The sequence below is a fragment of the Canis aureus genome, chromosome 3 (assembly GCF_053574225.1).
Source record: "Canis aureus isolate CA01 chromosome 3, VMU_Caureus_v.1.0, whole genome shotgun sequence".
NCBI lineage: Eukaryota > Metazoa > Chordata > Mammalia > Carnivora > Canidae > Canis > Canis aureus.
This window is the reverse complement of record NC_135613.1, coordinates 75,350,587-75,378,383: the sequence shown is the minus strand read 5'-3', so window position 1 is coordinate 75,378,383 and position 27,797 is coordinate 75,350,587. Positions and strand designations below refer to the sequence as shown.

At 57.9% G+C, this 27,797-nt stretch overlaps 1 protein-coding gene across 2 annotated transcripts; it reads left to right on the top strand.

The window, feature by feature from the left end:
- The first annotated feature begins 896 nt into the window (after nt 1–896).
- On the top strand, nt 897–27,797 carry TRIM29 (tripartite motif containing 29). 2 transcript variants are annotated; one of them, XM_077893867.1, is made up of 10 exons: nt 897–1,848; nt 11,029–11,124; nt 11,918–12,151; nt 13,279–13,477; nt 16,160–16,261; nt 18,684–18,776; nt 20,974–21,069; nt 22,348–22,446; nt 23,924–24,000; nt 26,677–27,797. In XM_077893867.1, exons 1-10 carry the CDS (start codon nt 1,045–1,047, stop codon nt 26,737–26,739), a joined length of 1,863 nt encoding a protein of 620 aa, XP_077749993.1. In that variant the 5' UTR covers nt 897–1,044; the 3' UTR covers nt 26,740–27,797. The 2 variants fall into 2 exon arrangements, with proteins under 2 accessions (XP_077749993.1, XP_077749994.1); XM_077893868.1 differs by lacking the exon at nt 22,348–22,446 and having other exon boundaries at nt 898–1,848.

Below are 27,797 nucleotides of genomic sequence, written 5' to 3'. Positions count from 1 at the left end.
ATAACTATTAAAAAAATATGAAAAAGAAGCTCCAATTAAAAAAAAAAAAGGCCCAAGGGCCACATGCCATCTCGCTAGGACTGCTGGGACAGGCACGACTTCTAGAAGGCATCTTCCACGGAGATATTCGGGTGGCTCTGTGATATCCAAGCCTAAGAAGGAACTTTGGCAGCTCAGAGGTCTCGGGTTCAAATCTCAGAATCTACTACTTGACTGAAGCCAGTGAGGCAGCTTGTTAGAGCTTCGGTTTTCTCATTTGTTAAATAGGATAACCGAACAGGTTGTGGTGGGGATGAAATGAGCCCCCTGTAGGTGACGTGTGTAGGACAATGCCTGGAAGTCGGCAAGTGGGGTTCAGTATTCAGTAGCGATTTCACTGCACGTCCTGCAACCGAAATCAAACCGAACCCACCTTTCTCTGTAAGGGAACCCCACTTGTCCCAGGGTTGGAAATCTCTCCTCTGAAATCCGGGCCTGCAAATTATAAGGCTATTCGGCTTGTGTGACCCAATTAATAGCCTTCTGTCCCGTGGGCCTCTGCAGACACCTCACTTTTCGCCCCAGGGGCCCTTTGGCTCAGCGAAGCCTGCCCACCCGTGAGGACAGAGGCTCCCCTACTTCCTCAGGAGAGGAAAGTGCGCCAGGAGGAAGCAGGCCGACTGGTTGCTGAGCTGTGGAAAATAATTAAACCAGGAGAGGGGAAAAAAAAAAAAACCCAGGTCCTTTAGAAATCAGGTTGGGTATGAATGCGTAGGGCGTGGCCCTCCCGTATAATTAGCCGCGCTGCTGGCTCTGGGAGCGCCTGCCCTCCCCGGCCGGCCCGTTGTGTCAGGCTTGGGCCTGCCCTCCCCTCCTCTCCTCCTCCTCCACCCCCTCCTCCGCCTCCTCCTCCTCGGCCTCCTCCTCCTCCTCCTCCCCCCTGTTCCCTATAGGTGTGTCTCCGGGCTCTGGCGACCTGACCCACTCCCCGCGGAGACGCCAGCCCGAGAGGTCACCCTCCTGCAGCCCCAGCAAGTCCCCAGCGCGCCAGCCGAGTGACGGGCCATGGAAGCCGCAGATGCCTCCAGAAGCAACGGGGCCAGCCCGGAAGCCAGGGATGCGCGCAGCCCGCCGGGCCCCAACGGGCCCCTGGAGAACGGGGCCAAGGCCGAAGGCCAAGATGCCAAGACCAGCAACGGGCACGGCGGGGAGGCGGCCGAGGGCAAGAGCCCGGGCGGCGCCCCGAAGCCAGGGGAGGGCAAGAGCTCCCTGTTCTCGGGGAACGAGTGGCGGCGCCCCATCATCCAGTTCGTCGAGTCCGTGGACGACAAGGCCTCCAGCTACTTCAGCATGGACTCGGGGGACGGCAAGAGGTCCCCGTACGCCGGGCTCCAGCTGGGGGCCGCCAGGAAGCCGCCCGTCTCCTTCGCCGAGAAGGGGGAGCTGCGCAAGTCCATCTTCTCGGAGCCCCGAAAGGCCGCCGTGTCCATAGTGGAGCCCGGGGAGGCCCGGAGGAACAGCTACCCCCGGGCCGACGGCGGCCTCCTCCTGCGCCCCAAGTCGGGCTCCGAGGAGGTGCTGTGTGACTCGTGCATCGGCACCAAGCAGAAGGCCGTCAAGTCCTGCCTTGTGTGCCAGGCCTCCTTCTGCGAGCTGCACCTCAAGCCCCACCTGGAGGGCGCCGCCTTCCGCGACCACCAGCTGCTCGAGCCCATCCGAGACTTCGAGGCCCGCAAGTGCCCCCTGCACGGCAAGACCATGGAGCTCTTCTGCCAGACGGACCAGACCTGCATCTGCTACCTCTGCATGTTCCAGGAGCACAAGAATCACAGCACGGTGACGGTGGAAGAGGCCAAGGCCGAGAAGGAGGTAATTCGAGGGGGCATCTTCTCCACTGGGGGCTCCCGAGGGGGCGGGCCTCGCGTCTCCACTGTCCTGGGCTCTTTCAGAAGACACTTCTCGCCCCTCTGCACCCGCAGGCTGGAGTGGGGAGGGGGCGCTGGTCAGAGGCGGTTCCCTAATCCTCTAAGGCCTCAGGACACAGGGGCATTGCCTAGATGAGCAAACGGAGGCCTGGAGATGCCTGGGCGCTTGACCAGGGTCCTAGGAAATATTCAGGTCTGAGCCGAGAATCCATCTGGGCTCAGTGCTGTGCTCTGTGTCTGGCTGGAGGGTTTCTCCTCCTCCTCCTCCTTCTTCTTTTTAATTCTAGGGAGACTGAATTCTTACCACCTGAGCCGGACTGCCTGCTGGGGCAGGGATCATGCATGAGGAGGAGGGAATTTGGGGGCCACTTAAATGCTCTTTTTTTTTTTTTCCTGGCTTTACAGTCTGCATTTGCAGTACAGTGGCTGCTTGTTGCTTACTTGATCCCCTGGCCAGTCCCTTAACTTCCCCAATGGCCTCCTTCGTCCCTTTCTTTCATTGGGCTGTGTGTGGTCACATGTGTGTACATCTGTGCCTGTATGTGGACACACTTGGGGAGGGTTGCTGTCTGTGGGTGGGTGGGCTGTCCATATACGTGTATGTGCTTCATATACATGTGGGTGTTTGGCGCATACATTTGTACGCGCGATATGCAAGTGTGTTTGCATGAGTGCTGCCTGTGTGATCCTGCCTTGTACCTCCGTGGGGAGGAGCAGAGGCGTGTGGAGACTTGTGAAAGTGTTGCACACGGAGAAGGTGTTCTGGGCCAAAGGCTCAGCTGTGGTTGCTGCCCCTTGCTGCACAGATGCTGGGCCCAATGTCCCACGACAGCCATGCTGCTGGCAGTCATGGGCACCCCCACCCCTCTGCCGGGGCGAACCTCCTGGTGCTCAGTGTGGGACACTTGGCCTTCCTCAACAGCTTCTCAACCCATCTGAATAGGGCAGCCCAGGACCCCTCTGCGCCCAGTCTTCCTGATGGAGAGTTGGCTGATTACTCTCTTATGGTGCCCCTCGCCCACACTCTGGGCAGAAGGAGATGGGTTACAAGTGGGATAAGACCCAAAGATCCTTTTTGGGAGTCTTGTTTAGCCCAGGAAGGTGTTCCCACTTCCTGGATGACCCCCAACCCCAGCCCGGCTTCTAGCCTTAGGCTGGGACACAGTGACAGGGCAGGGCCGTGGAACCCATGCTTCCGGAGCTTACTGGGGAAACCAAAACAGAACCAAGGGGCAATCATCTTCACTGGGTGCAACCAAAACAGTGCAGAGCCTCAGGCTGGTGTTCTGGGTCTCCCACCCAACCGAGTTCCAGCATTGGTTTTTACCTCTAGGTAGCTGTCGGACCACGGACAAGGCCCTTCCGTTCTCTCGGTCCTGGTTCCCTATGGTGTGGGACTAAATTGGTGGTCTTCAAACTCCGCCATGGAGTCCCTGGATTCTTGGAAATGTCAGGGATGAGGAGGGGGCAAATTGGTGCCAAGAAGGCAGTGGCTTCAGGTGCTCACTTCTACCACAAGCAATATACACTCTTGCATATCTGTATTTTTTTTTAAGATTTTATTTATTTATTCATGAGAGACAGAGAGAGACAGAGGCAGAGACACAGGCAGAGGGAGAAGCAGGCTCCCTGCAGGGAGCCCGATGTGGGACTCAATCCCAGGGCCCCGGGATCACTACCTGAGCCAAAGGCAGATAGATGCTCAACCGCTGAGTCACCCATATATCTGTTTCTTAGAGTTTGCCTGCAAATTGCATCTGAAACCAGAGTATCACCTGAGGAAAGCCCAGGTGTCTCTGGAGGATGGGAAGGTCTCAGGCAACCCTCTGTGGAGGCACTGGGAACTTCGAGTTCACCTTCTGGTGCTTGGGGGGCTGCATAGGACTCAGAGACAGAGCTCTCGCCCTTGAAGGCTCATGATGTAGGTCAAGAGGCAGAGCTCAGACGCACAAACAAGCCCGGAGAGCATCCGCCCAGTTACACAGAAGCAGCTGTAGATCAACATCAAATCGTAGAGGGTGGAATGCCGGGCTGGCTGGAGTCCTAGCAATCTCATCTGTCTCTTCCTTCACCTTGCAGCAGGGACGCACACAGGCCCAGGGAGAGGAAGGGACCTCTCCAAGCTCAGAGAGGGGGGAAGAAGTCTCCTAATTCTCTTCCAATATATATTTTTTAAGATTTTATTTACGTATTCATGAGAAACACAGAGAGGCAGAGACACAGGCAGAAGGAGAAGCAGGCTCCCCGAGGGGACCCCGAAGTCCCTGATGAGGGACTTGATCCCAGGACCCCGGGATCACACCCTGAGCCAAAGGCAGATGCTCAACCACTGAGCCACCCAGGAGCCACTCTTTTCCAATATTTGAGAGCAACTGAGGGGAAGGGCATCGAAGAGGTGGGATTCAGGATACCTGTGCTTTCCGGGGAAAATGGTCCACGGGAGTGACGTTAATAATGGGGGCTTCAGACAGCGTGTGTGTGTGTGTGTATGTGTGTGCACAAGTGTGCACCAGCGGCAGAGGGTAGGCAGGGAGAGGCATGGAGTGGCCAGGAGCCTGGGCTGGAGCACGACTGTTTGTGTAGGCTTGGCTTTGCTAGTAGGTCAGACGTGGGGGACATTGGCACACAGCAGGGTTAGTGGATTGATTGACTGAAATGAATAAGCGTGTCAATCCTGGCATCCTTTGGAGGCATCCCCTGCAGACCCAAACATCAGCCCACACACCCTTTTTTGCAAGGAGCCCTGTCCAGAACCTGTTCTGCAGGCCAGCTGGTGAAGGCCCAGGTGAGGTCATCTTTGACCTATCTCGAATGGTTGCATGAGGCTGCAGATGACAGCCAAGGCCGTGGGTGCTCATCTCCTGGATTTCGACTCTACCTGTAGCCTCTGAGCAGAGGCGGCGTTGGAGAGAAGGCCACTTGACGTGAAAGCACGACGATCCTTCCTCTGGTGGACCCAAGGTCAGAATGTTCCAGGTCCACTCCACATGTTAGAAGGGGTCCCACAGGTGTACTCCAATCCACGCCCCTGCCTCTGGACGTTTCCCAGGCTGGATTAGGCTGATGAGATCACGATGTTCATATGCACCTTTTCTGTGTCTCACGGCCCCTCCTGTCTATCCCAAGTCCCTCCTGCTGCATTGGGTCAGGATGGAGGACTCCTCCTGGCCAATGACTGTGTGCTCCGGGGTGGGGGGGGTGGCCTGCCTGGCCCCTCCTCCTCCAGCCGCCCTTCCCTGTGTGGAGGGGCGCTCAGCCCGAGGCTGGCTCTGGGAGCATGAGCTCCCGGCTCATCCCCATGTGGACCAAGCCCTCAGCAACTCCCCTGCCCCCAGCAGGCTCGGTTCCCCTCTCTCCGCTGCCCTGTGGCTTTGCTTCTCCCAGTTCTTCCACGGAGGCTGAGCCACCAGGTCACCGGGCGTGGCGATCACCGGTCGGTCGTGGGCTCTGGGAGCTGTGCTGGTGTGGGCACTTGGGGCAGACAGTGGTGCCTGCGATTGGGGTACAGGCCAGGCAGAGGTGACTCTCCTGGGGGATCCTGTCAATGGTGGGGGCTGTGGGGGGGTGCTCCGGGACAGGGTGGGCAAGAGAAGAGACAGGCGACCTCTGAGGGGAAGCAGTTTATCTTGTAAACTCTTTAGAGACAGGAGACAGGGCAAGAAAGTGACAGGCTGGGAGACATTCCGGTTTTTATGGAGCGCACCTATGTGCCAGGTGTTTACCCTACTCCTGACAGCAGCCCCACAGGGCGTGAGCTACTGCACCTATTTTATAGATGAAGACATAGGCCCAAAGATGTCAGGACACGTCCCCAGAGTCACAGCACAGGGTGGCAGAGCTGGGACTCAGACTCTTCTGGTGGCTCCTTCCTCTCCACCTCCACCAGTTTACACTTGGTTTTCATAGGATGGCAGGCTCTCCTGGGGGCCGTCCTCAGAATGGAATCACCTGGAGAATCAAGACACAGCTTCTTGGGCCTTTCTTTGCCCCGGGAGGTGCTCGTTCAGGGGGTTGGGGGCCTGGGATCTGTATTTTTTAAGTCTCCCTCTGGGATTCCAATGTGTAGCCAGGTTGGGAATCGGGCATCTTGTCCTACCTCACCAGAAGGAAACTGAGGCCTGGGGAAAGGTGGGGTGACCTTCTCAAGGGCCCACCGCTGGTCTGGAGACAACCTGGGTGTGACTCTGTCTAGCATCCTCTTGCCCTGTCCCTGTCCTGACACCTGAGGAAGCAGAAGGGACCATAAGCCCCAGTCAAGCGGACGAGTACTGGGCTATTTGACATCTGGGTGGAAATGGGGGAAATCTATCCAGCATTTCAGATTCTTATCCAGATAATTACCATTTGTCTGAGAGTACAAATTTGGCAATTAACTGGCTCATTTGGCAAATATCAGAGCCAACGGCCCATGTAGTTAAACCAAGCCTGAGGAGGATCACAGCCTCATCTCCCCTGTCCCCGGGGGGCAGCGCAGGTACATATGTCCAGGTGAGTGCTCAGGTGTCTCTGTACCCCAAGGCCCAGGCCTGTCGGATCAGGGGCGCCACCAGGGCCTGTGCCATCACTTTGCTCTCAGGGAAACCTCTGCTTTCCCCAAGGCCAGAGGGATTTGCGGCAGGGTGGCCTGCCCAGGGCCCATCCCAGGCAGCAGTGCGAGAGGCAACCTGACGAGTGTGGGAGCAGGGAACAAAGGAGGCATTTAGGGACAGGCCTGGGCAGGGTGGAGGGAATGAACCAGGAGTAAGAGGAAGTGAGGAGGGAGGTGGAGGCAGGGATGGAGGGGTGGGGAGCTGGGACCACATCAAATATCAGGGGCTTTAGTCAGATTCCAAGAGAGGAGGGGGAGGGAGAGAGAGCTGGGGCCTCCGGGGGCGATGAGGGTGCCAGGAGAAAAAGGGGGTGACGAGGGAAGAGGCAGGATGACCAGACTGTTCCATCGGTGAGCAGGGGAGCCTGGGCAGGCCTAAATTAGCAGGAGTGAAGGGACATTGTCCCGGAAGATTCGGAGCAGAGCCTAGAGATTAAGAGGACACATAATGAGATCTGAGCCCGGAAGGGCTTTCTAGCTGTGAGAACTCAGCAAAGTTCATCATCTTTTTAGGCCTTAGCTTCTGCATCTGTAAAATGGGGTAACAACCTTTGCAGATTCAAGAAGAAAACGCCTGGCACATAGTAATACTCAACAACACAATTTGTGTCCTTCCTTCTCCTCATGTTGCGGGGGGCACCCAGTATTTGGGAGCCTTCCTGTGTTATATTCTTTCCTACATCCTGCCTTTTTTAAAAAAAATTTATTTATTTATTCATGAGAGACACAGAGGCAGAGACACATGCAGAGGGAGAAGCAGGCTCCCTACGGGGAGCCCAATGTGGGACTTGATCCCAGGACTCCGGGATCACACCCTGAGCCAAAGGCAGACGCTCAACCGCTGAGCCACCCAGGCATCCCTGTCCTGCCTTTTCCAGCTTTGTGCGGCCCTATTAGCAGGGGAAAAATTGCCCAGAGCCACATAGATGCTGGATACATCCCCAGGGAGGGGTTGCACACTCCAAACCCTCCTCCAAAGCGGGGAGCCCTCATCCCAGAGGTGGCAGTGCAGAGCTCCCAGTCCCGGGCCCCTTCCCCCATCCTGCTATGTCCTGCAAGTCAGGTCTTGCGAGGCCCCCTCCCAGCCTGTGTCCAACATCCCCTGCGCCCCAAAGAAAATAAGATGAGTCTCTCCCCTGCCCTGAGTCGTCCGCCCACTGCTGCAGACAGTGCGTCTCTACTTTTGACCCTGCCCTGGCATGTTTCCAGATCAGGAGCCTCCCCCTCCTGCCCTCTCGGGTCACCGGGGGACACCTCTGGCTCCCCTCGCTACGCCTCAGCCAGCCCTGCTGCCCGCCTCCCCGCTTCCCTTCTGCAGGATGGCCCCCAGGGTCTGACTCCCTCGCCCTCGGTCTGGGCTCTTCCCGGTTCTAACACCCTTCCTTCGTACTCACTCCCTGCTTCCTCCTCCCTCTTGGCCAGTGAATCCATGCTTGTCTGGTGAGACTTCTCACCCGTAGGCCCCCACCCTCGTGCTCCCACGGCTCCTGGCAGGGACCCCCAGCACCTCTGCTCACTCCACGGGACTCCTCGGGCCTTCATCTGCTCCGCTCATACCTCCTCCCACTGGCAAGGTTGGCCTAGCCTCGTCCCGTTCTCTCCCTCCACGGCCTCCAGGCTTCAGTTCTCCACGATGCAAGCACCTGTGTGCACGCTTCCCCCTGTGTCCCGACAGTGTACACACTATCCCCGGACCCAATGCAGTGGCACCACCGAACACCTGTGCCCACCCTCTCGCTCACCTGTACCCTGCTGGCCTGCTCGCCACACGGCGGCCCCTCTTCCAGGCCTGGTGTGAGTGAGAGCATCCGGCAGGGCTCCTAGTCCATGGAAGGTGCCCCACACAATATGATGCTGGCCTGGACTCTTTCTTTCTCTTCTTCCTTCCTTTCTTTCTTTCTTTCTTTCTTTCTTTTCTTTCTTTTCTTTCTTTTCTTTCTTTTCTTTCTTTTCTTTCTTTTCTTTCTTTTCTTTCTTTTCTTTCTTTTCTTTCTTTTCTTTCTTTTCTTTCTTTCTTTCTTTCTCTCTCTTTCTTTCTTTCTTTCTTTCTTTTTTTCTTTCTTTTTCTTTCTTAAATATTTTCTTTATTTATGAGTGACAGAGAGAGAGAGAGAGAGAAAGAGGCAGAGACACAGGCAGAGGGAGAAGCAGGCCCCATGCAGGGAGCCCAACGTGGGACTCGATCCCAGGTCTCCAGGATCACGCCCTGGGCGGAAGGTGGTGCTAAACTGCTGAGCCACCAAGGCATCCCCCCTGGACTCTTTCTAAGGCCTTCATTTCCCTGTTCCCAAGTCATCTCATGATCCCCGGGGGGCGATCCTCTTACTATGTCCATGAAAGATAGACCCACTGAGGCATGGAGAACTTAAGTCACGTGCAAATGCCACCTGCTTGGAAGTGGTGGTAACTGGGTTCAAATGTTTGGACTCCTAGTCCCAAGTTCTGGACGGATTCTCTCCTGGATCCCCCACACTGTCCTTTCTCCTGGGTACAGGCCCCACACAGGTACAGGTGAGAGTGAACGCACTTTCATTCTCAGCTTTCCTGTCCACCATCAGGCCTGGTTCTGTGGGTGCCAAGGTAGGGGCAAGAAACCCAGGGACCAGTGCCACCCTCCCCCGCCCCCGCCCCGCTTCCGCCAGGTCAGGAGGTGTCAGCCGCAGTGAGGATGGCTTCCAGCTGTCCCATTGACCTGGAGCCAGGCTCAGGAGCTCTCCTGGGGTGGGCCAGGTGCCTGGCACAGACCCATCACCCAGCCCTTTGTTTCTTCCTTATGGCTCAGAATCTTCCAGGCCACTGGATCTGCCACCTGCTATGTTCTGGGCTCTTGGGCTCTGCATTCTCGGGGTGTGTGAAGGGTGAGTCTGCGCATCCACAGTGGGGTCTCATCCCTCTGCTCCCCACTCTCCCAGCACTGTGTCTATTGGCACCTGGCTTCTCCCCAGCTTTTTTCTAGAAATAAGGTTGAATCCTATCCTCATCTCCTTTCGCTCCTTTCCTCCTGACAATCATTTTCCATCTCTGCGAATGGCATTTTCCATGTTGTGGGGTTTGCAACCCATTACTGGTGGGGCAGATGCTTCCTGAGAATGTGGAGTCTCTTTGCCTGGAGAGCCCAGGAGTATGTGTGGGCAGAGAGGGGGTGCAAGGTGGGATTGGGGGCTCTCCGTCTGGGACCTCCACAGCTCTTGACTGGGCCTTCCCATCTCCTCTACTAGCTCCCTGAGCTCTGGGCACCCTTTCCAAGAAAGCCAGGGAAGCTCTCCCCACCACCAATCCACTTCCCCAGGTGTCTGTGGAGGGAACCCAGTGAGCACCCTGCTGGCCTGGTGGAGCCCTCCAGAGAGGCAACACGTGCCAAAGTCTGTATCCCTCTCAGGACTCCTTGCCAACAGAGCTCACATTCCTAGCGGTTTGTGGCTTCCTCATCTTGACTTTTCTTGTGGGTTCCTCAAAGAGATAGCTGGAGAAAGGCACGGATCTCCGCTCAAAACCCAGGGTAGTGGGGAGACCATGAGCACCCCAATGCATTCTTGGATGCCTTAGTCTTTCTGCCTGTGGGTGGAGATCACCCACCAGTCCTTCCAAGCTGGAGGGTACTTTGAGAGCACTGGCAGGGGCCCCAGCTAGAACAAAGAGGTTCCTCTTGACTCGGCTGAATGGGCTTGGCCTTAGCTTCATGCCCCCCTTTTGTCTCTGTTGTAGCTGCTTTCCAGAGAAAGAATTTCCCCAAATGGAAGGAACATACTTTCCATATCCATTAGAGCTCACATCCCAAGGCACCCCTCATGGATCCTCTTCTCAACCTCACCCCAGACCCCAGCAGCCTGTGTCCTCCTCTGATTGGAGATGCCTGGAATCTCTGCTGATCTTCCCTCCTCCTCCCTTCACTGCCTCACTGGCCAAGCCTCCTCCAGAGACCCTGAATAGAAGCCCCTATCTTGCCCAAACTGCAGACTGCACTGCCTTTCCCATAAACAGGTTCATAGCTATACCTGTCCAGACGGAGTCCCTGCTGGTTGCAGCCCGGGCTCCTGCTTGCAACACAGGCCCCACGTCATGGCATAGAAACGCTGCATACTCTTACGGCCCCAGGACACTCCCTGGGCTGGGCTGGGCCAAGCTGGGCTGTGTCCCCTTTCTCTAAGCTTGAAGGAAGCAGGAGATTCCTTTCCTCTCTCTAGGGCCCTCAAATCCATTGAAAGAAGGGGGGGGCATAAATGAACCATCCCTCCTGCTCACTTTGGGTGGAGGGACCTGGTAGAGGTTTGGTCCTTCTAAAGGCGTGGCTGGGATGTCTAGCCCCCGAGGCCCGAGTTCACAGCAACATAGTGTTTGACTTATTGCCAGATCCCTGGTGACAGGTGTGATGCCTGGCATTTCTGAGGTCCCGGCGACTGTTTGCAGAATATGGGCTGAAGGGCTGAGTGGGGAGCCCTGCCCAACTTGGCTCCCTGGCTGGGCCCACACCCTGATTCTCTGGTGCTCTTCAACCTCCTCCCCCGGAATTCTCCAACTCTGGCTCCTTCCCTGCAGACAGAGCTGTCACTGCAAAAGGAACAGCTGCAGCTCAAGATCATTGAGATTGAAGATGAGGCTGAGAAGTGGCAGAAGGAGAAGGACCGCATCAAGGTGAGCCACCCCCAGACCTTGGCCTTGCTCTATGCTCAACCTGCCTGTCCTGACTGGCAGGAGGAGAGACGTTGGCTCCAGGCCTCAGGCCCCCATTAACACCCCACACTTATTTCTTCTGGGTTTACCCACCCTTCTGGCATCCCCACCAATTTCCCTTCTACGTCTAGGCCAGGCATTCAGTTGGGATCTTATCCATTACCTCATGCTCGTTTGACATCATCCCAGCAAATCAAGACCCTAGATCAACCTGTCCTCCACTGTGTCCTCCAGTATCCTCTGCTGTCTGCTCCACCCACCAGACCACCCAGCCACCAAATGCATGACGTTGACCTTTAACTTGTGCCAGTATGGTTAGATGCATGACTGCTATGGTTTGAGCAATTAGAAACCATAATCTGAAATCACTGACTCTTGACCCTGGCTGCATAAACAGCTTGTCAAATTCACTTTCTGAATGATGTTTGGTTCTAGTTGAGGTTTCATTAAGTGCAACCTGACTCATAGGAGAATTTCTGGGTCCATGGAGTCACCCAAGATTGGAATGATGGCTCAAGTCAACCCACCCAGGGGAGGAGTCACAGATAAGAGTTGGCTGTAAACAAACCTGGCCATCTCTGTCAATAGATGGCATCCCTTGAATGAGATTCTTAGCCAAACAGGCTTGCTGGGTGGGGGCAGTAGAAATGCCCTGGTTCTGACTGTGGGGTGGGGACCTAACAATACACTTGGCTAGGGAGGTTTTTAAAATTCCTGAAACCCTCCTTCCTCTCTCCTCTCACTCTGGACCCAGAGCTTCACCACCAGTGAGAAGGCTATCCTAGAGCAAAACTTCCAGGACCTGGTGCGGGACCTGGAGAAGCAAAAGGAAGAGGTGAGGGCTGCCTTGGAACAGCGGGAGCGGGATGCTGTGGACCAAGTGAAGGTGATTGTGGATGCTCTGGATGAGAGGGCCAAGGTGCTGCACGAGGACAAGCAGACCAGAGAGCAGATGCAGAGCATCAGTGACTCGGTGCTGTTTCTGCAGGTACAAAGCAACTCTTCTACCATTCGATCCTTCAATCCTTAGGTCCACTTTCCCAGACCTTTATCCAGCATCCATCTGTCCATCATCCATTTGTCTACCATTCCTCATCCATCCCTCCTTCCTTCCTTCCTCCATTCCATCTGTCCATTTAACTTTTCCATCTAAGCCATTTCCCTGCCTACTCTAAAGATGGCAGCAAATATCACCTTGTACCAACTTCAGTTGATATGTACTAACAGTGCTCCAGGCTCAGAAGGAAAGAGTTCTGGGATTGACTAGTGAGGTGTGCTCTGGGTATGGGGTGTGTTGTAGAAGTGCTGCCCATGTGATATCCTTGACTTTATCTGTCTATTCATCCACTCATCCTTCCAACTGCTGGAGAGTTTTGGGTACCACTACATGCCCAGGACTCTGCTGGGTGCTGCAGAGAATAGAGAAGTAGAAGACATGGTTTTTGCCCCCAAGGAGCTGCAATTCAGCTGGGAAGATAAGACATGCACAATTAGAGAGCAATACAGAAGAGTATGTAATTAAATGATAAAGCATGTGGTTCAGGAGATAAGTGCCTATGGAAGCTCTGGGAAGGGCAAGCACGTGGAAGTAATCTAACACAGCTTTGTAGAGGAGGTGGAATTTGAACTGGGTCTTGAAGGATCATAAAGGTTTGAGAAAGAAGAGGGACTTTCCAGTGAGGGGGAAGGGAAGAGAGAAGCACAAAGTGCAGAGGCAGGCTTCGAGCGTGGTATGAAAAGGTGAAGGTAGCACCATGACTGACCCAGAGCGTTCTAGAAAAGCTCCTAGTGTTTTTACTCCCAAAGACATCACAGCTTGTATCACTCTCATCAACCCCTGCGAGGTAGGATGATGTGTCCAGTTGTGTGTGTGTGGCGGCGGGGGGGACCATGCAGTCCCATATCTGATGACTAGCGCCCTCAAGGTTGTTAGTGTCTAGTGGAGTTTAGTCAAACCCAAGGGGGGCTAGTTAGTAGCAGAGTTGTGTCTAGAACCCAGCCTGTCTGGCTCCCAGCGTTGAGCCTTCCAGCTGGACTGAGAACTCCCTGCAGAGAAGGGTCCCCCCCAGCTACTAAAGACCTATAGAGTTAATGGCTTCTTTCCTTCCTTGGTAGGAATTTGGTGCATTGATGAGCAATTACTCCCTCCCCCCACCCCTGCCCACCTACCATGTTCTGCTGGAGGGGGAGGGCCTGGGACAGTCCCTTGGCAACTTCAAGGATGACCTGCTCAATGTGTGCATGCGCCATGTTGAGAAGATGTGCAAGGCGGATCTGAGTCGTAACTTCATCGAGAGGAACCACATGGAGAACGGTAGGTCTGCCCTGCCCAGGGCCTGCCCCAGGGCCCTGGGCACTTTCCTCCCAGGCCGATCCCTGCTGCCTGGGTCAGCATCCAGCCAGTTGGCCCCTCATTGTTCCAAACTACTTGTCCTGCCCAAGGTGTTGGGACTGGGACTCAGGGATTGTAGCCTCCATTGAACCGGCTGCCAAAGTTATGCGGTGTTCCAAGGGCCCTCAAGGACAGTGGGCATCTGGGCCCCGGCTGCACAAATGCCTCCTCTCTACAGGTCATCCATCAAACTCGGGGATTAATTTCATTCAGATCTACATCTGATGATGGGGCCCAGTCCAGCAGCTGTGTGGATGATGCCACTTGTCAGGGCCAGATGCTAACCTGGTGACTTTGCAGACTCCTGGAGACATGACCTAGAACCGCATCACGCTTGGAGGGAGATTTGCCTGTCACCGTGGCTGCCTTGAGTGGTGTTGAGCTGGGAGGCTGGAACTGGCCCAGTGGGCTGGGCTGGGGACAATGGGGCACATATGTCTCAGTGATTCACCAGCTCCCCTGAAGTCAGCTTCTCTGTGAGTCATGCTGTCCCCCACGGAGGCCAATTGAATCACCTCACAGAAAGCCTCCTCATCTGAGAAACTACTCCATTAAGTCTTTTCTCACCAGCCCAACCCAATCCCTTCAGGATCTGAAGCTAGAGCACTTTCCCCCAAGGCCCCATCCTGTGGCCCAGGCCCAACACAGGGCTTTAAGGACACTTCTGGCCTAAACACCCCAAGGAAGTGGTCTCTGTCTTTTGTCTCCAGATGGAGCATGTGATTTCTTGGGGATGAGGAGGGGGTAATAGTGTGCAGGTGTGCTGGAGTTGAGGGGTGCATCTATATATCTGGTGATGGTGACATCACACAGAGTTCCTGTGAAATGTGGGGGACATTCAGTTACACCTGAGGGATCCATGAGTCACTGCAGCAAGACAACCACTTGGCTTCAAGAGGCATTTGGATCCTGAAATCCTCCTTCTGATGACAATGGTGATGACATTAACGGTGGTGGCTGGCAGTGCCTGAGGACTCCCTGCCTGCTGGCTTCCTGTGAGCTCTTTGCTTACAAGGGCTTACTTTCCCTGCAGAATGCAGCGCATTTCACAGACGAGAAGGCCAAGGATCTGAGGGTCCGAGGGTCTGAGAAGTAGCTTTTCAAAGGGCATGCAGCTGAGCTGGGGACGTAGTTAGGATTTACACTCAGCTACTCGGTCTCCTGTGTCTTCCCATGGCTGGTGGCCATGCAGAGCAGTTGGGGTGTGTGATGATCATGGTCCCTGGGGTACAAGCCTGGGGAGGGGGAGGGCCTCTGCTGAGGTCTGGCCAGACAAATGAGGATGGCTGTGACTGGGCCAGGGTGGCCCATGAGCCTTGTGGGGACCTCTGCCTGCTGCCCATCCATATGCCATTTCTAGGTCATGACTGGTTGGCCACAGCCTCTGAGCAGGTGTGGGCCTGTGCCCTGTGCCCTGTACAGGAAGGTGCTGCCGGGAGCAGGATCGGTGCTGATGTCAGCAGCCCTGCACCTGTGCCTGGAGCCCTGGGCCTCCACGTGGGTTTGTTAGTTTGTTGGTTGCTGCTGTATTGTTGTTGGGAGTGTGTCTGACTATAGGGTGGTATGTGCATATGAGGGGGTGGTGGGGGGGGGGGAAACGGGTGGCCAGTGAGTCAGACTTCCTCTCCTCCTGGATGCCAGCCTACCCATCAGACCAGAGACTCAGTCCTACCCTCAAAGGCCTGGGGACTGAGAGGCACCAGAACATAGTCCTCCTGAGCTTGTGGAGTTGGGGGTGGGGGGATGGGGAGCATGGGAGGAGGGCTGGGCCAACACCTGGGAGGACACGGGGTTGCCTCCTGTGTGTCAGGCCCCTGCTAGGTACGGGTGGTGGAGATGAAGGATGAGGGCCTGAGCCATTCATTCCCTCTCTTGCCCTGGGGAGACAGAGAGGGAAGGACAGAGGGAAAGTAGGAGGTGGAGAAGCAGTAAGAGGAAGGAGTGGGGTAGAGGGCAGCTGGGGGAAGGCCAGCGAGGCACCACAGATATGTTTGGGTTTGGGAGTATACTTGAGGGCGGGGTGGGGCAGGGAAGAGTCAGCACCCCCCCCCCCAACTCAGCTCACTCCCCTCTGCATGCCTCTGCTCAGCCGGCTGGATCCCTGGCCGTGGAGGCCGATGCGAGGACCCCAACCCATCCCCTTGGGCTGCCGAACGTGGCTGGGACAAAGTGATGAAGTAGGGATGAGGGCTCATGCTGCCCCCAACTCTGCTCTTATTGGCCGTGTGACACTGGGCAAGTGACTTTGCTTAACTCCTGAGCCTCAGTTTCCTTGTCTGTCACATGAGGATCTCCATACCAGCCCAAGGGTGGGCGCTATACACAGCACCTTGTGAAGTGCCAAGTGCTGTGCCTAGCGTGTTACTCCCAAGGGCCCGTCGAGGAAGTAGGTGGCTCACTGCAGCCCCTCTCTCACCTCCTCGCAGCTCAGGAGCAGAGGGCATGCTGGGCAGGCCGTGGCCTGCTCCGAGGTTGGAGAACCTTGCCTGTGCCTGGGCCAGGGTGCCAGGGGCTGACCCAGCAGAGCCCATCAGCTGGGCATCCCCAGGGGCCAGCTTCTCCTCCCCACCTGCCCCTCTGATGAGTGACCTCTGTCCTTCCCAGGGGCTGACCATCGCTACATGAACAACTATACTAACAGCTACGCGAGCGAGTGGAGCGCACCTGATACCATGAAGAGATACTCCATGTACCTCACGCCCAAGGGTAAGGGAGGGCACCCTGCCCCTAAGGGTGCTCTGGAGACCCAGCTGGGTCCCCCTGTGGCAGAGTGGCCGTCGCTAGGTTTGCCTGGGGAAGTGCTGGCCCATACCCGCTGTCCCGGAGGAACCACGAGCGGTGTCCTCTTTCATCCTCAGAAGCATCCGGGTCAGAGATACATTACTGGCACCCTGCCCCCCACGGCTCCCCTCCCTGGAGCTCCGGCCCCTGCCTCCAGGCCAAACATTTCTTTCCCTTTCCTTCCAGAGGGTCTCCCGGCTGCTGTTTTCACCAGCAACCGTGTGCCAGGCCTGAGCTGGGTTCTGCTTCTGCTCGAGTCTTGGTAGTGCTGTGGGGGGGCTGGTCCCCCAGAGCCATTCTGCTCCTCAAGGGCAGGGAGACGGGTGGCTGGCCTACCTTTCCTCTCCTGTCCCTCCCTGCACGCAGCCTGGCCCTGAGCCCTCCTTCTCGGGGCGCTGGACGGTCCCAGCCTGTGCCAGTCTGGGTGGAGGTATAGACCAGAGCCTGCCTGTCTTCGCCCTGGGGAAGCCTGTTGCATTCTTTTGCACCAGCAACAAACCACAACAATGCCCGTTACATAAGGGTGGGTGTGCCAGGTGTGTCAGCCCTCAAATAAAGGGCATGTGTATTTGTGTGCACGTGTGTCAAGGTGGTCTCGAGAAGAGTGGGGGGTGTGGGGAAAGGTGAGGAAGGAGCCGTGGAGACGTGGGGAAGGCACGAGGCGCTGGGGAGGGGAGCCTCCGGGGCCTGGGCACTGATTCACACACCTCAGACGCGCACACACACCGTGGGAAGGGCGTTGGGGATTTAGAGAGATGAGCTCAGTGGGAGGAACCTGGTCTCTCCACCCAATTTGAAAACAACACCTGGGCCCTGGCAGAGACCTGGCGAGGCACCTGAGCGCCCAAGTCCCCCCTGCCCCACATTCCTGGTGTGGGCCAGGCCCGCCAGCCTTGCCCCTTTCCTCCCCGGGGTGCTGTCTGGGGGGCCTAGTCCTGGGAGCGGGGGAGCCAGTAAGCGGCACTGACCAGCCTCCCCAGTGTCCCTTACCTTGGCCAGTCATTCCGAGGACCCTGATGGGCACTGATTCCCCAGCTGGCCCCTGCTTGGCTGCCCCCTGCTCCGTAGGAGGCTGAGGGTGGTGTGGGTTCCACTGCGGGTCGTGGGGAGGGGAGCAGAGCAGCTGGGGGTAGAGGCAGGGACACAGACCTGCCAAGATGTTGCCCTCAATCCAGGACCTGGGGACATTGGGTAGGTCACTGCCCTCTCAGTACTCCCACCTGAGAAGAGAGAAATTTGGCTCAGATGCTAGGAAGCCTTTCAGCTTGTCACTGAGTCAGACGGTGACATTTGTAGGTGGAAGAAACAGGTTCATCCGGTGTCCCTGCCCTTGTACTGAGGACAGGAGGAAGGAGGAAATCTGCCCTCTGGGAGCTCCCAGGCTCAGGGTAGAGGCGAGGGAAGGGCCAGGGAGAGTCAGCAAGGGGATGGGGAGACAAGGCCACCCAAGGGCCCGAGGTGAGTCTGGGAACTCTGGGGCAGTAGGCCTGGGAAGTGAGATTTCTCCTTGGAGGCTGGTGTCCGGGCCCCTGGAAGAGGGGCCGTGTGCTCTGTGAAGAGGCTTGGCTGTGATGGACAGAGGGCACCCAGGTGTGAGCAGCCAGAGGGCAGAGGCTTACAGAAGAACTAGCTGGTGCTTGGCCGGGTGGTGGGCCAGAGCTGGGAGTGGGGTCGCTGGTTAGGTGGGAGGGGAGGAGCTGATGGAAGGACGCTGACACATGTGGGAAGCATGTAAAGTGGGAGTATGGATCCCACTCTGCCAGCCTCTCAAGATTGTTCTGAGAACCCAAATTTGGAGGCTTCTGTGTAATGTAAGGTCTTATCCCTGGAGGGGGAAGGACCTGGGAGATGTTCGTGGGCACCGGCTCATCATCACTGGTGAGCCCTCACTTGGCCAAGGGCCCAACACCTGTGCCCCCCACAGCTGCCATGATCCTCCTTCATCATGGGCACCCCATCTCCCAGCCTCTGGGGTCTCCATCATGCAAGGAGTGGCTCAGGAGAGAAGTGTTGGCTTTTCCAGCCTTGGTGATCCTCAGAGCCCCCAGGGAGGGTGACCATACCAGTCTATGCAGGAGGCTCCAGGTTTGTACCTGAGGCTCTTGTGTACTTACCAACAGTCTTCCTTTCACTGTTAAGCGTCCTGATTGGGAGGGCAAATTAAGTGGCTGCCTATGCTAGACCCAGAAGAGCTGTCTTAGTGATGGAACCCAGGTCCTGGGACAGGCAGTGGGGGCTGGATGGGGACAAGGAGTCCCAAATAACCCCCTCAGGTCAGAAGCCACGGGCCTACCTTGAACCAGACTCACCTTTTTGCAATGATGGTTCAGCTGCATCTGCTTCACAGGTGGGGCCAGGACATCATATCAGCCAGGGTCCCCCAGCCGCCTCTCCAAGGAGACCAACCAGAAGAACTTCAACAATCTCTATGGCACCAAAGGTGAGAGGACGGCTCAGCAAGGGGATGGGCAGGGCCTGTGGGGGGTGGGCGATGGGCGATGGGCAGGGGGGCTGGACTCTCCAATGTGAGGGGAATGTGGGGAGCTAGGATGGGCTTAGGGGCCCCAAAACAGGTGGGGAGGAGTCCTACTGAGCTCAAAGTGTGTGTGTGTGTGTGTGTGTGTGTGTATGTGTGTGTGTGTGACATCATTCGTTAGTCTGTGGAGAGGGAGCCGGGCACCTCAGCATCCCTGGAAATCCCTGAGTCCAGGGAAGTCTTCTTTTCCCTGAAGGGTGAGCCAGGGAAACTGAAGCAGGGGTTTGGGGTGGAAGCTTCTCTTAGCAAGTATCGCGACACAGGGACCTGCAGAGGACCTGGGTCCTTAACTGATCTGTGTGCACTCCTGTGTTGAGAAATCACGATGGTTAAAACAGACTAGTGTAGCTGTAAACAGAATGCATGGCGTGGCATGTAAGGGGGCTGTCCCTGGAAAGCCGGGAGGTACTGCTGCCATGCCAGGTGAGTGACGCGCACTTAAGACCCAGAAACAGGGGATCCCTGGGTGGCGCAGCGGTTTGGCGCCTGCCTTTGGCCCAGGGCGCGATCCTGGCGACCCGGGATCGAGTCCCACATCGGGCTCCCGGTGCATGGAGCCTGCTTCTCCCTCTGCCTGTGTCTCTGCCTCTCTCTCTCTCTCTCTCTCTCTCTGTGACTATCATAAAAAAAAAAAAAAAAAAAAAAAAAGACCCAGAAACAGTGAGAGAGGGGTGGAGACGTGGCTTCCTCCGGGAGAGCTGCCAAGCACAGATACCCCTCTGCCCGGTGCACCAAGGGCACCGTTGTGCCAAGGGTAGGGCCATGCGCTCCAGAGGCCCAGGTTTTTGGAGGCTCTGGGGTACCTGCCAGCCGTGTGCAGGGGGCCGGGCCTGGGGCTGCTCCACCAGAACCCTGCCTCAGATGTGGCACCGGGAGGTCTGAAGAGGGGAGTGGAGGGGCCTCTTTGGTGAGGACATGGGCCCGGGAGATCTGGACGGTCAGGGGCACCTGTGGCAGGGCAATGCCCAGGCCTCGTGTCAGGACTGGATTCGCGTTGTTACCGCCACATGCGGGGTAGACCGTGCGCTCCGGGAGAGCAGAGGCTGGGTCTGTCTGGCTCACTGCTGCAATCCCAGAAGGAGGGCTCAGCAAACACGAGTCGGAAGAGAGGAGTGGACAAAGAGGTGAACGAAAGGATGGGCCTCTGGGCCCTCAGTGCTCACTGGGGGCCGTCCTGGAGAGCCTCCGGAGGACCCCGTGGCAGGGGGTTCACCGAGGGGCGGGTGGGCAGCCCTGGCCACTTCTGACCACTGAGCCCCGCTGTCAGGCCCCCAGCCTCCTGCAGGGAGTGGTGGGACAGGACCGCCAGGACTGGGCCCGGAGCAGGTGCATCACTGTGGGGGGCTTTGAAGCCCCCCAGACTCGAGTGCCCTCATGGTGCTCCTGCTGGTCCTTCCGCACCCTCCCCACTGCCTCTCTCCTCTAGACTGTGGGGCACTCATCAGCCTCTTCATCTCGGCAAACAGAATTTCAGGACTTGGACCTGCTGCCTTTGTCCCAAAGTTTAGCATGTGTTTCTGTTTATTTGCTTATTTGTTCTTTCATTCACCCGCCAACCATACAATGGAATCTTCTAGGGACCAGGCACAGCGCCAGGCGCTGGACGTGATGCTGGGCCAGACGGGCATATCCCCTGCCTCAGGGGGGTGGGGGGGGGTGCAGGATGACCTGAGACCTGGGGCTGAGGTACACAAAGACTTGAAGGAGATGACAGGGAAGCCGATGCCAGAAGACCCAACACATCTGTTAGGGATGGGGAGCAGGTGGGGCAAGAGAGAGCCAGGTGTGTGCGGATTGCTCAGGGGCAACCTGGGTGCAACGTGGAGCATCGGGGAGGGGCTGAGGGAGGTGAAGCCAGGGGGTGGGGGTGGTGGTCAGGGTGCAGCAGCAGCCCCTGAAAGCTTAAGGATTCGGTACCTGAGTCTGAGGACAGTGGGACCGTAGGTAGGGCAGGGGCATGAGGACGCTTTGTGGTTTAGGACAACTCTGATGGCAGGAAGCGTGACGGGGACTGGGCAGAGTCGCAGAAATGGTCTCGTCCGGCCCCCCACCCCCCACGCTGGGCCACACCGGTGTGACACCTCTCCCTGTGTCCGGCCAGGTAACTACACCTCCAGGGTCTGGGAGTACTCCTCCACCATCCAGAGCTCTGACGACCTGCCCGCAGTCCAAGGCAGCTCCTCCTTCTCTCTGAAAGGTGAGCCCTCCCCACCCTGCCCTGCTTCTCCCGTCTCTCTCCAAGCTCTGCGCTGGTCTCTGCTCCGTCACTCACCAGCTGTCCACCCTGGAGGGGACAGACCCTGGCCCGAGAGCCAGGGAGCGGTCAGGGGAGGCTCGGCGGCACCGGCGTGGGTCGGAGCTTGCTTCCGTCACGCTGGTCCCTACGATGAGCTGCACTGTCAGGGGGCTGGGGATGCCGTACACTCCACACCCCTGCCCCTGACCTCCCCAGGGTGCCTCCGTCAGGGCCACCTTCTGAGTCCTCCTGCTGCAAAGTTCAACTTTGTTCATCCAGCAACAACGCCTCCGTTGACTCTAGAACCCCGTGGCTGCATAGCCGCCGCCAACAACCTGCAGGGTCAGAGTCCTGTCAGGGGCCCTCCTTCAGGAAGGAAGGGCCGGACCGTCTCTAAAGCCTCCCGAGTCTGAGTCCGCTCCCCAGACAAGGCTGAGGGGTCAGTGCCTCCTGTCCCCTGAGGTTGGCCAGGGTCCTTGTGTCTCTTCTGAAAAGCCCTAGGACAGCTCTGTGGGCTGTGGTGTAAGCCAGTCTGTCTTCTGACCCCTGAGACCTCCTGCCTGGAAGCAACGAGAAGCAGGCTGGCTGGGGTTAGGGAGACGGAGGGAGGCAGGCGCCCAAGCAGTGGTCTTCGAAGGTGGCTTTACCATTCAGCCGTCCCTTCCAGGCTGGAATCCCAGCCTGTACCCAGGGCAGGGATTCTTGGAAGGACCAGCTAGAAGGGAATATGACTGGAGGGTCCCCAGCCCGCAAGACCCCCAGGGATGTCCTCTCCCCAAGCCAGGGCTGGGAAACTCTGGCACTTGCCTTGATCTGTCTGCTCCCAGCAGCAACTCCCTGCTCTCTGGTCAAACCTGGATCAAAGGGAAGATGGTCCCCTCCCAGCTGGTGTGATTTGGAGCTTCCATATGCTCCCCAGTATCTCCCCCATCGGCTTGTAGCACCTCCCCTGGCAAAGGTCTTGCCCTAGGAGAGCCCCTCCTGAAATACACCGAGCCCCAGAGGAAGAGCCCAGGAACACCTGTGGTCACCTCCACACAGATCAGCTGGGAGCGGCCCTGGATGGCGGGTTCTGGGCCGGGGCCTGCCCGTGTGCAAGCAGAAGCCCCGCCTGTGAGGATGGCCCCACCTGCACCTACTAGGGCCACCAGAGTAGCAGCGCGCCAGGGTGAGATGTGACTCCCTCTGGCCCCTCGTGGGACCAGGCCGTGCTGCTAATGCCTCTCTCTCTCCCATCAGGCACTGGGAAAGTCCCCTATCAGTTCACCACCTTGGGACAGGCCACCACAGAGTTTTCCAAACCACTGGACGGCAGTGGGCGGTTTAAAAATAATCCTGGTACCTGCCTGTCTTCCCTCCCCTTCTCCCTCCTACAGCAGGGCAGACGGGACATCCTCTGGGGCTCTCTGCCATTTCTAGGGTGTCCTGGTCCTCCTCCCCAGAGTTCCCTGGAAGACGGATGCATCGCCCCACCCTGCCCCACCCCGCCCCACCCCAGCACCACTAGCCCAAGCTCACCCTTCCCCTGGATTTCTGTCTGCTGCACAAGGCTGGTCTCCTGGACCACACCTTCCCCCCCATCCCCATCCCCATCCCCATCCCCATCCCCATCCCCATCCTCACCTCTCTCGTGGCTGGCATGGGTTTTTCTTTCTGGGAACTAAGAATTGAGATCTGAATTCCCCCTCTGTCCCATCTGCCACTCAGGCCCCGTGGAACCCTCCCTTTCTAAGGTTGCAACTCCCACAACCCCCAGATGCAGGGAGAGACCTGGGTTCTCTGCTCTGCGTCCACCGTCTTGCTAAATGCAAACCAAAAGGAAAGGTCAGCCCGGCTGGCGGCCTGGCGGTGCTGAGCTGGTTTCTGGGCTTGACCAGTGCACCCCCCCTCAGAGCAGGCCAGAACAGGGCCCCGGGCTGCCCCAGCCGAGGCCAGACCCTGTTATTTCTTGAGCTTCTCCTGTTGGGGTCAGAGTCTGCTCCTTCCTAGGCTCCACGGCTTGTCCCTGCAGGCCGATGGCTGAGGCCGAGAGCTTCCCACAGCTCTGTGGACCAGAGCCCCTTACGGATCCCGCTGGGCTGAGGGGAGCAGGGCAGGCGGGAGGACCAGGCCCAGAACGCCGTGGCCTTGCTGTCTTAACCATGGACTTTGGCCACATGGCAAACAACTGCTGGGCCCCAGCCCCAGCCTCCTGCTCCTGGACCTGGTGACAGGCAGTGGAACGGGGCAGGAGGAACATGAGGACGGGTTTGGGCGTCCTGCAAAACCTGGGTTCCTAGCCTGGCTGCCACTTCCTGGCGGTGCAGCTCGGGGCAAACTGCTCACAGAAACAGGGTGAGGCTGAAGGAGAAGATGTGTGCGGTCCTGCAGGGTGGTGAAGGGTGGGCCCTGTCCCGGCAGCCCGGCAGTAGGAAGGGCGCCTCCTGGTGGAAGCCCTGGCCGGCTGTGCCCGTGGGAAGGGGCGGGGCCGTGGGGCACCTTCAGGGCAGGTGCAGGGGGACATCCTTACAGAGCAATGAGATCCTGACCTGGATTTGGGGGCAACGCTCCCCTGCCCCCGCCCGGCCCAGCCCACCTGGCCTGTTCCTCCTCCCTCTGTTTGCCTGGGTGCCTCCTCCCCTGGGCCGGCCTCCCCAGGATTTTCCACCCTGCCCACCCCGAGGCTGCTGCACACCTCTTCAGGGGTAGCTGTGCTTGGTAGCGGGCTGGCTGGAGCTTGGTGGTCACTTGGGAGCCGGTAGCTGTGCCGCTAGGGCCTCGGCAGCCCTGATGGCCAGGCCCTGCTCCCTCCGACCAGCGCCTCTCGTCTCTGCAGGCTATCCTTCCCTCATCAGGAGCCAGAGCCCCAAGGCCCAGCCCCAGACCTGGAAATCTGGCAAGCAGACACTGCTGGTGAGTGAGGGGCTGCCAGGACAGCCTGCCTGGGCACAGACGCGTCCAGAATGGGCACTGACTGGGGCTCCCCGGGGGACAAGTGGTCACCAGTTGCCCAGGGGACGTGGTGGGAGGATGTGACATCTCTGGGCCATGGGATGGAAGGAGGGGGTGGCAGTGGCCTGAATTCCTATGTTCAGCAAAGGGTAGTAGAGACCCGGGACTAACAGGCAGCGGACCTGGGCACTTTCTGGGCCTCAGTTTTCTAATCTGTAAAGTGGGCAGCCCTGGTTTTTTTTTCATTTGGCAAATGGTGGCTGCGTGTCTGTACTTGCTGAATGATTATGTCCCTATCAGCTCTGGGAGTGTGAAATTCTCATCCAGGGGACGGACATCCTAGTGATGGGTGCCCCTGCCCCTTCCCGGGGCCATTCCCCAGCTCTGACAGCACAGAGGCCCTTGGGGTTATAGCATGATGAGACAGAGGCTGTAGAGTCCGGAACAGATATATTTAGGGGTTCAATAGCTAATGGCCCTGAACCAGGACCTGAAGAGCCACACACAGGAAAGCATGGCCTTGGGGCCCAGCCAGCTCAGGGGATCCCGGGTGAATCAGATTCCCTCTTTGAGACTCAGTTTCTTCGGTGTTATAAGGCAGTACTGAGTTGAGGTGATCCCTGGTAGCCTTTAGACCTGACCGCTGCCCGGGACCTCAGTGAGCGGGGGCTGCCTTCACATGCTAGGCCTCCGCCTCCCGGAATGCTTCTCTCTTGGAGCTGAAGCAGTCCGATAGCTGCCCCGAGATGTGGGTGGCATCATGGCTCTGCTGGGGACAAGGGCCGGAGTCCCCAGCTCCCTGCTGTCTTTGCATTTGGAGGTCAGAGCATGGGGAGGTGATTTGTTCGGGGCCACAGTGGCTGGGGCTGGTTTAATTGGAGAGAATCTTTAATTTGCTGGTGATGGGAGCTAAGTAATCGTGTGTGTAATTTGGAGCTGGGCCCAGGGGCACGGCGACAGCAGGACTGCACAAAGCAGATACGGGGAGGGAAAAAAAAAAAAAAAACCAGGGTTTTTGTTACTGGACTGAGTCCTTGCCGTGCCTGCCACACACTCTTCCACCTCCCGGAGCCTGGGTCCCAGCGGAGAAAGCTCATTACCACCTGGAGACGCTTGGCAGGGCAGGGTTCTGGTGTCTGCCGCTGGCAAGCAGTGCTGGAAGCATGGGGGCCGGTGCTGGGACACGAGGAAGGCTGTCCTGGGAGCCAGGACGCCTGGGGTCTGGCCCCAGCCCTCGTGCCAACCTGCCGTGGGGCCTCGTGTGAGCCATTCTTCCTCTGCTGCAATCCCTCCGTCTGTAGCAGGAGTCGGGTGGCCCAGCCTTCCAGAAACAAAGACTTGAGCCATTGCTAGGTCTATTATCGATTGCTTTGGGGTCCAGGCCCTGTTCTGATGCTAAGAGCTGTGTGACTTGGGCTACGTCTCTCTCCTTCCGGGGCACCTCTGTCTCTTGCATTTGTTTCATCAGTGGCTTAACCAAGGTCTGAGCTAGGGACTCGGCCCCACATTCCACAGCCCTCCTCTCCCCAGCGTCCCGCTCTGGGCCAGATGTAGGGCAGGCAAGGAGCTACTAGGGGATACCAGTTTCCAGGCCGGCCTGGAAGGTTGAAGGCAGCGGCTGGGAATATCCTTGGTGTCTCCTGTGCTGGCATCAGTGGCGTGTGAGGAGGGTCCACTCTCTGACCCAGCTCAGGGACAAAGCCGCTTCCAGAGCCCCACAGAAGGCTGAGTGTGCTCACATAGGTCAAGCAGCAGCTAACCCGGCCTCCTCGTGGCTGGAGGGAGATTTCTCAGGGCCCAGGTGAGCTGACTGGGGGCGGAGGGGGTGCCACACGCAGAGCTGGCGGGAAGGTTGTTGCTGGCTCCGCACTGAGGACGCTCCCTGAGTGAGGGGCCGGGATGAGAGAGGAGTTGGGGCTGGGGAGCCCCCATCCGTGGCGGGCTGGGCAGTAGGTTGCCTTCTGTGTACCCTCTCTGTCAGGGGAATCGTGCAGAGAGAACAGAAGCAAATGCCTAAAGCCCTTGGGACTCAGAGCAATTCAGAGACATGGTTGGGGTTGTAGGGGGTGGTGGGGAGCTCTGGAGCTGGACTGCTAGGGCTTGAATCCCAGCTCCCCTACTCACCAGCTGGGTGGCCTTGGGAGAGTTGCTTAGCCTCTCTGTGCCTTGATTTGTTCATCTATAAAATGGGTATGATACTAGTAACCCACTTAATTGGGCGGCTGTAAAAACTCCATGAGTCCTTCTAAACAAAGCACCTGTAACAGCACAGCGCCCTTCTGCAGAGGTGAAGGTGTGGTGCGAATGGGAGCCGTGGCGGTGCTGGGTGGTGGTGGGGAGATCCTAGGCCACAGAGAGAAGGTTTGATGGGGGGGCTGAAGTTTATGCTCACCAATCAACCGGTGAGAATGAGCTGATTAGGAAATGAACCCCGAGACTCCGATAATATGGGGGCCCAACCCTGGTCACAGGGTAATAGAGCCTGTGGGTTAGGTCACAGGCCCCTAGAATCATGGGTTTTGAAGTACTGCTGCTTCCCCAGGGGTGGGGTGCAGGGGGGTTAGGCTAGGGTGGGTCTGGCTAATAGGGTCAGCTGCCCTCCGCCCTCCCTAACCACTCTTGTTTCACCCCCAACAGTCTCACTACCGGCCGTTCTACGTCAACAAAGGCAATGGGATGGGGTCCAACGAGGCCCCGTGAGTTCCAGGCAGGCAGCAACGCGGCGCTGCTACCCCTGCCCTCCCCGGCTGATCCTGCTGCTCTTGCTACTGTTCTCATCTGGGTGGAAGGGAGCCTCCCCCCGCCCCCCCTCATCAGCCACGCTCCATCCAGGCCCCTCCCCGGCCTTGGGGCTTCTAATGGTCACCATCTTTCCTGTGCTCAGAGGCCAGCCGTCGCAGGGCTGGGACATAGGTGGGCTTCACTAGCCTAGCCCCCCACCCTTCTCTTGGATGTAATTGCTGGGGGCCCCGAGGGAGCGGCCTGCCTCTCCTGCCCGTGCCCCTGCCGCCTCGAGGCCTGTTGGCCATTTCTCTCCAAGGCTCCTTCCCTGTGATGTGGTCAGTAGGGGCCTGGCCATGACAGGCGCCCAGCTGCCATCCGCACGGGCCCAAAGGGCCCATCAGGAGAGTGGCCCTGAGCGCCCTGCCCTGGTCCTGCCGACCGCTGCCCAGCCTGAGCCTGCAGCCCTGGGCCGAGCCATCATCCCAACCACTTTGGGTGTCACCGTAGCCACGCCGAGTCCGAGGTCCCTGGGGACGGGCTCTCCTGGCTGCTGGGATGGTCTTAGCCAAGATCTCTCCTCTTCTACCAGCTGAGACAAGCCAGTCCCTCAACATGGTACAATCCTTCCATGAAAATAGCCACTGGCCCAGCTGCCCAAGGGACGTGCCACGCACCTGCGGAATCCTGGGGTTCTCGCTGCGACGGGAAGTGGGCGGGCTGGGGATACTGTCTCGGCTGGTAACTTGCAATTTTCAGGTACCTGCTGCTGTAATTTTTAAGGGTGGCTTACCCACTGGCCACATGGGTCTTCCTCCTCCCTCTGACTACCTTCCATGTCGCACGCTGTCATGGGGCTCAGGGCCTGGAGAGAGGACCAGAGCAGGAGCAGCAAGGTGGGCTCCTTCCTCCTCTCACCAGCCCTCCCGAGGGCCCTGGGCGGGGGGGGCAATGGGGTGGGGGCCGGCTGGCCAGGGGAGGAGAGGGCGACATACAGCTTGGGCTTTCCCCTCCTGAATAAACCAATGATCACCGAC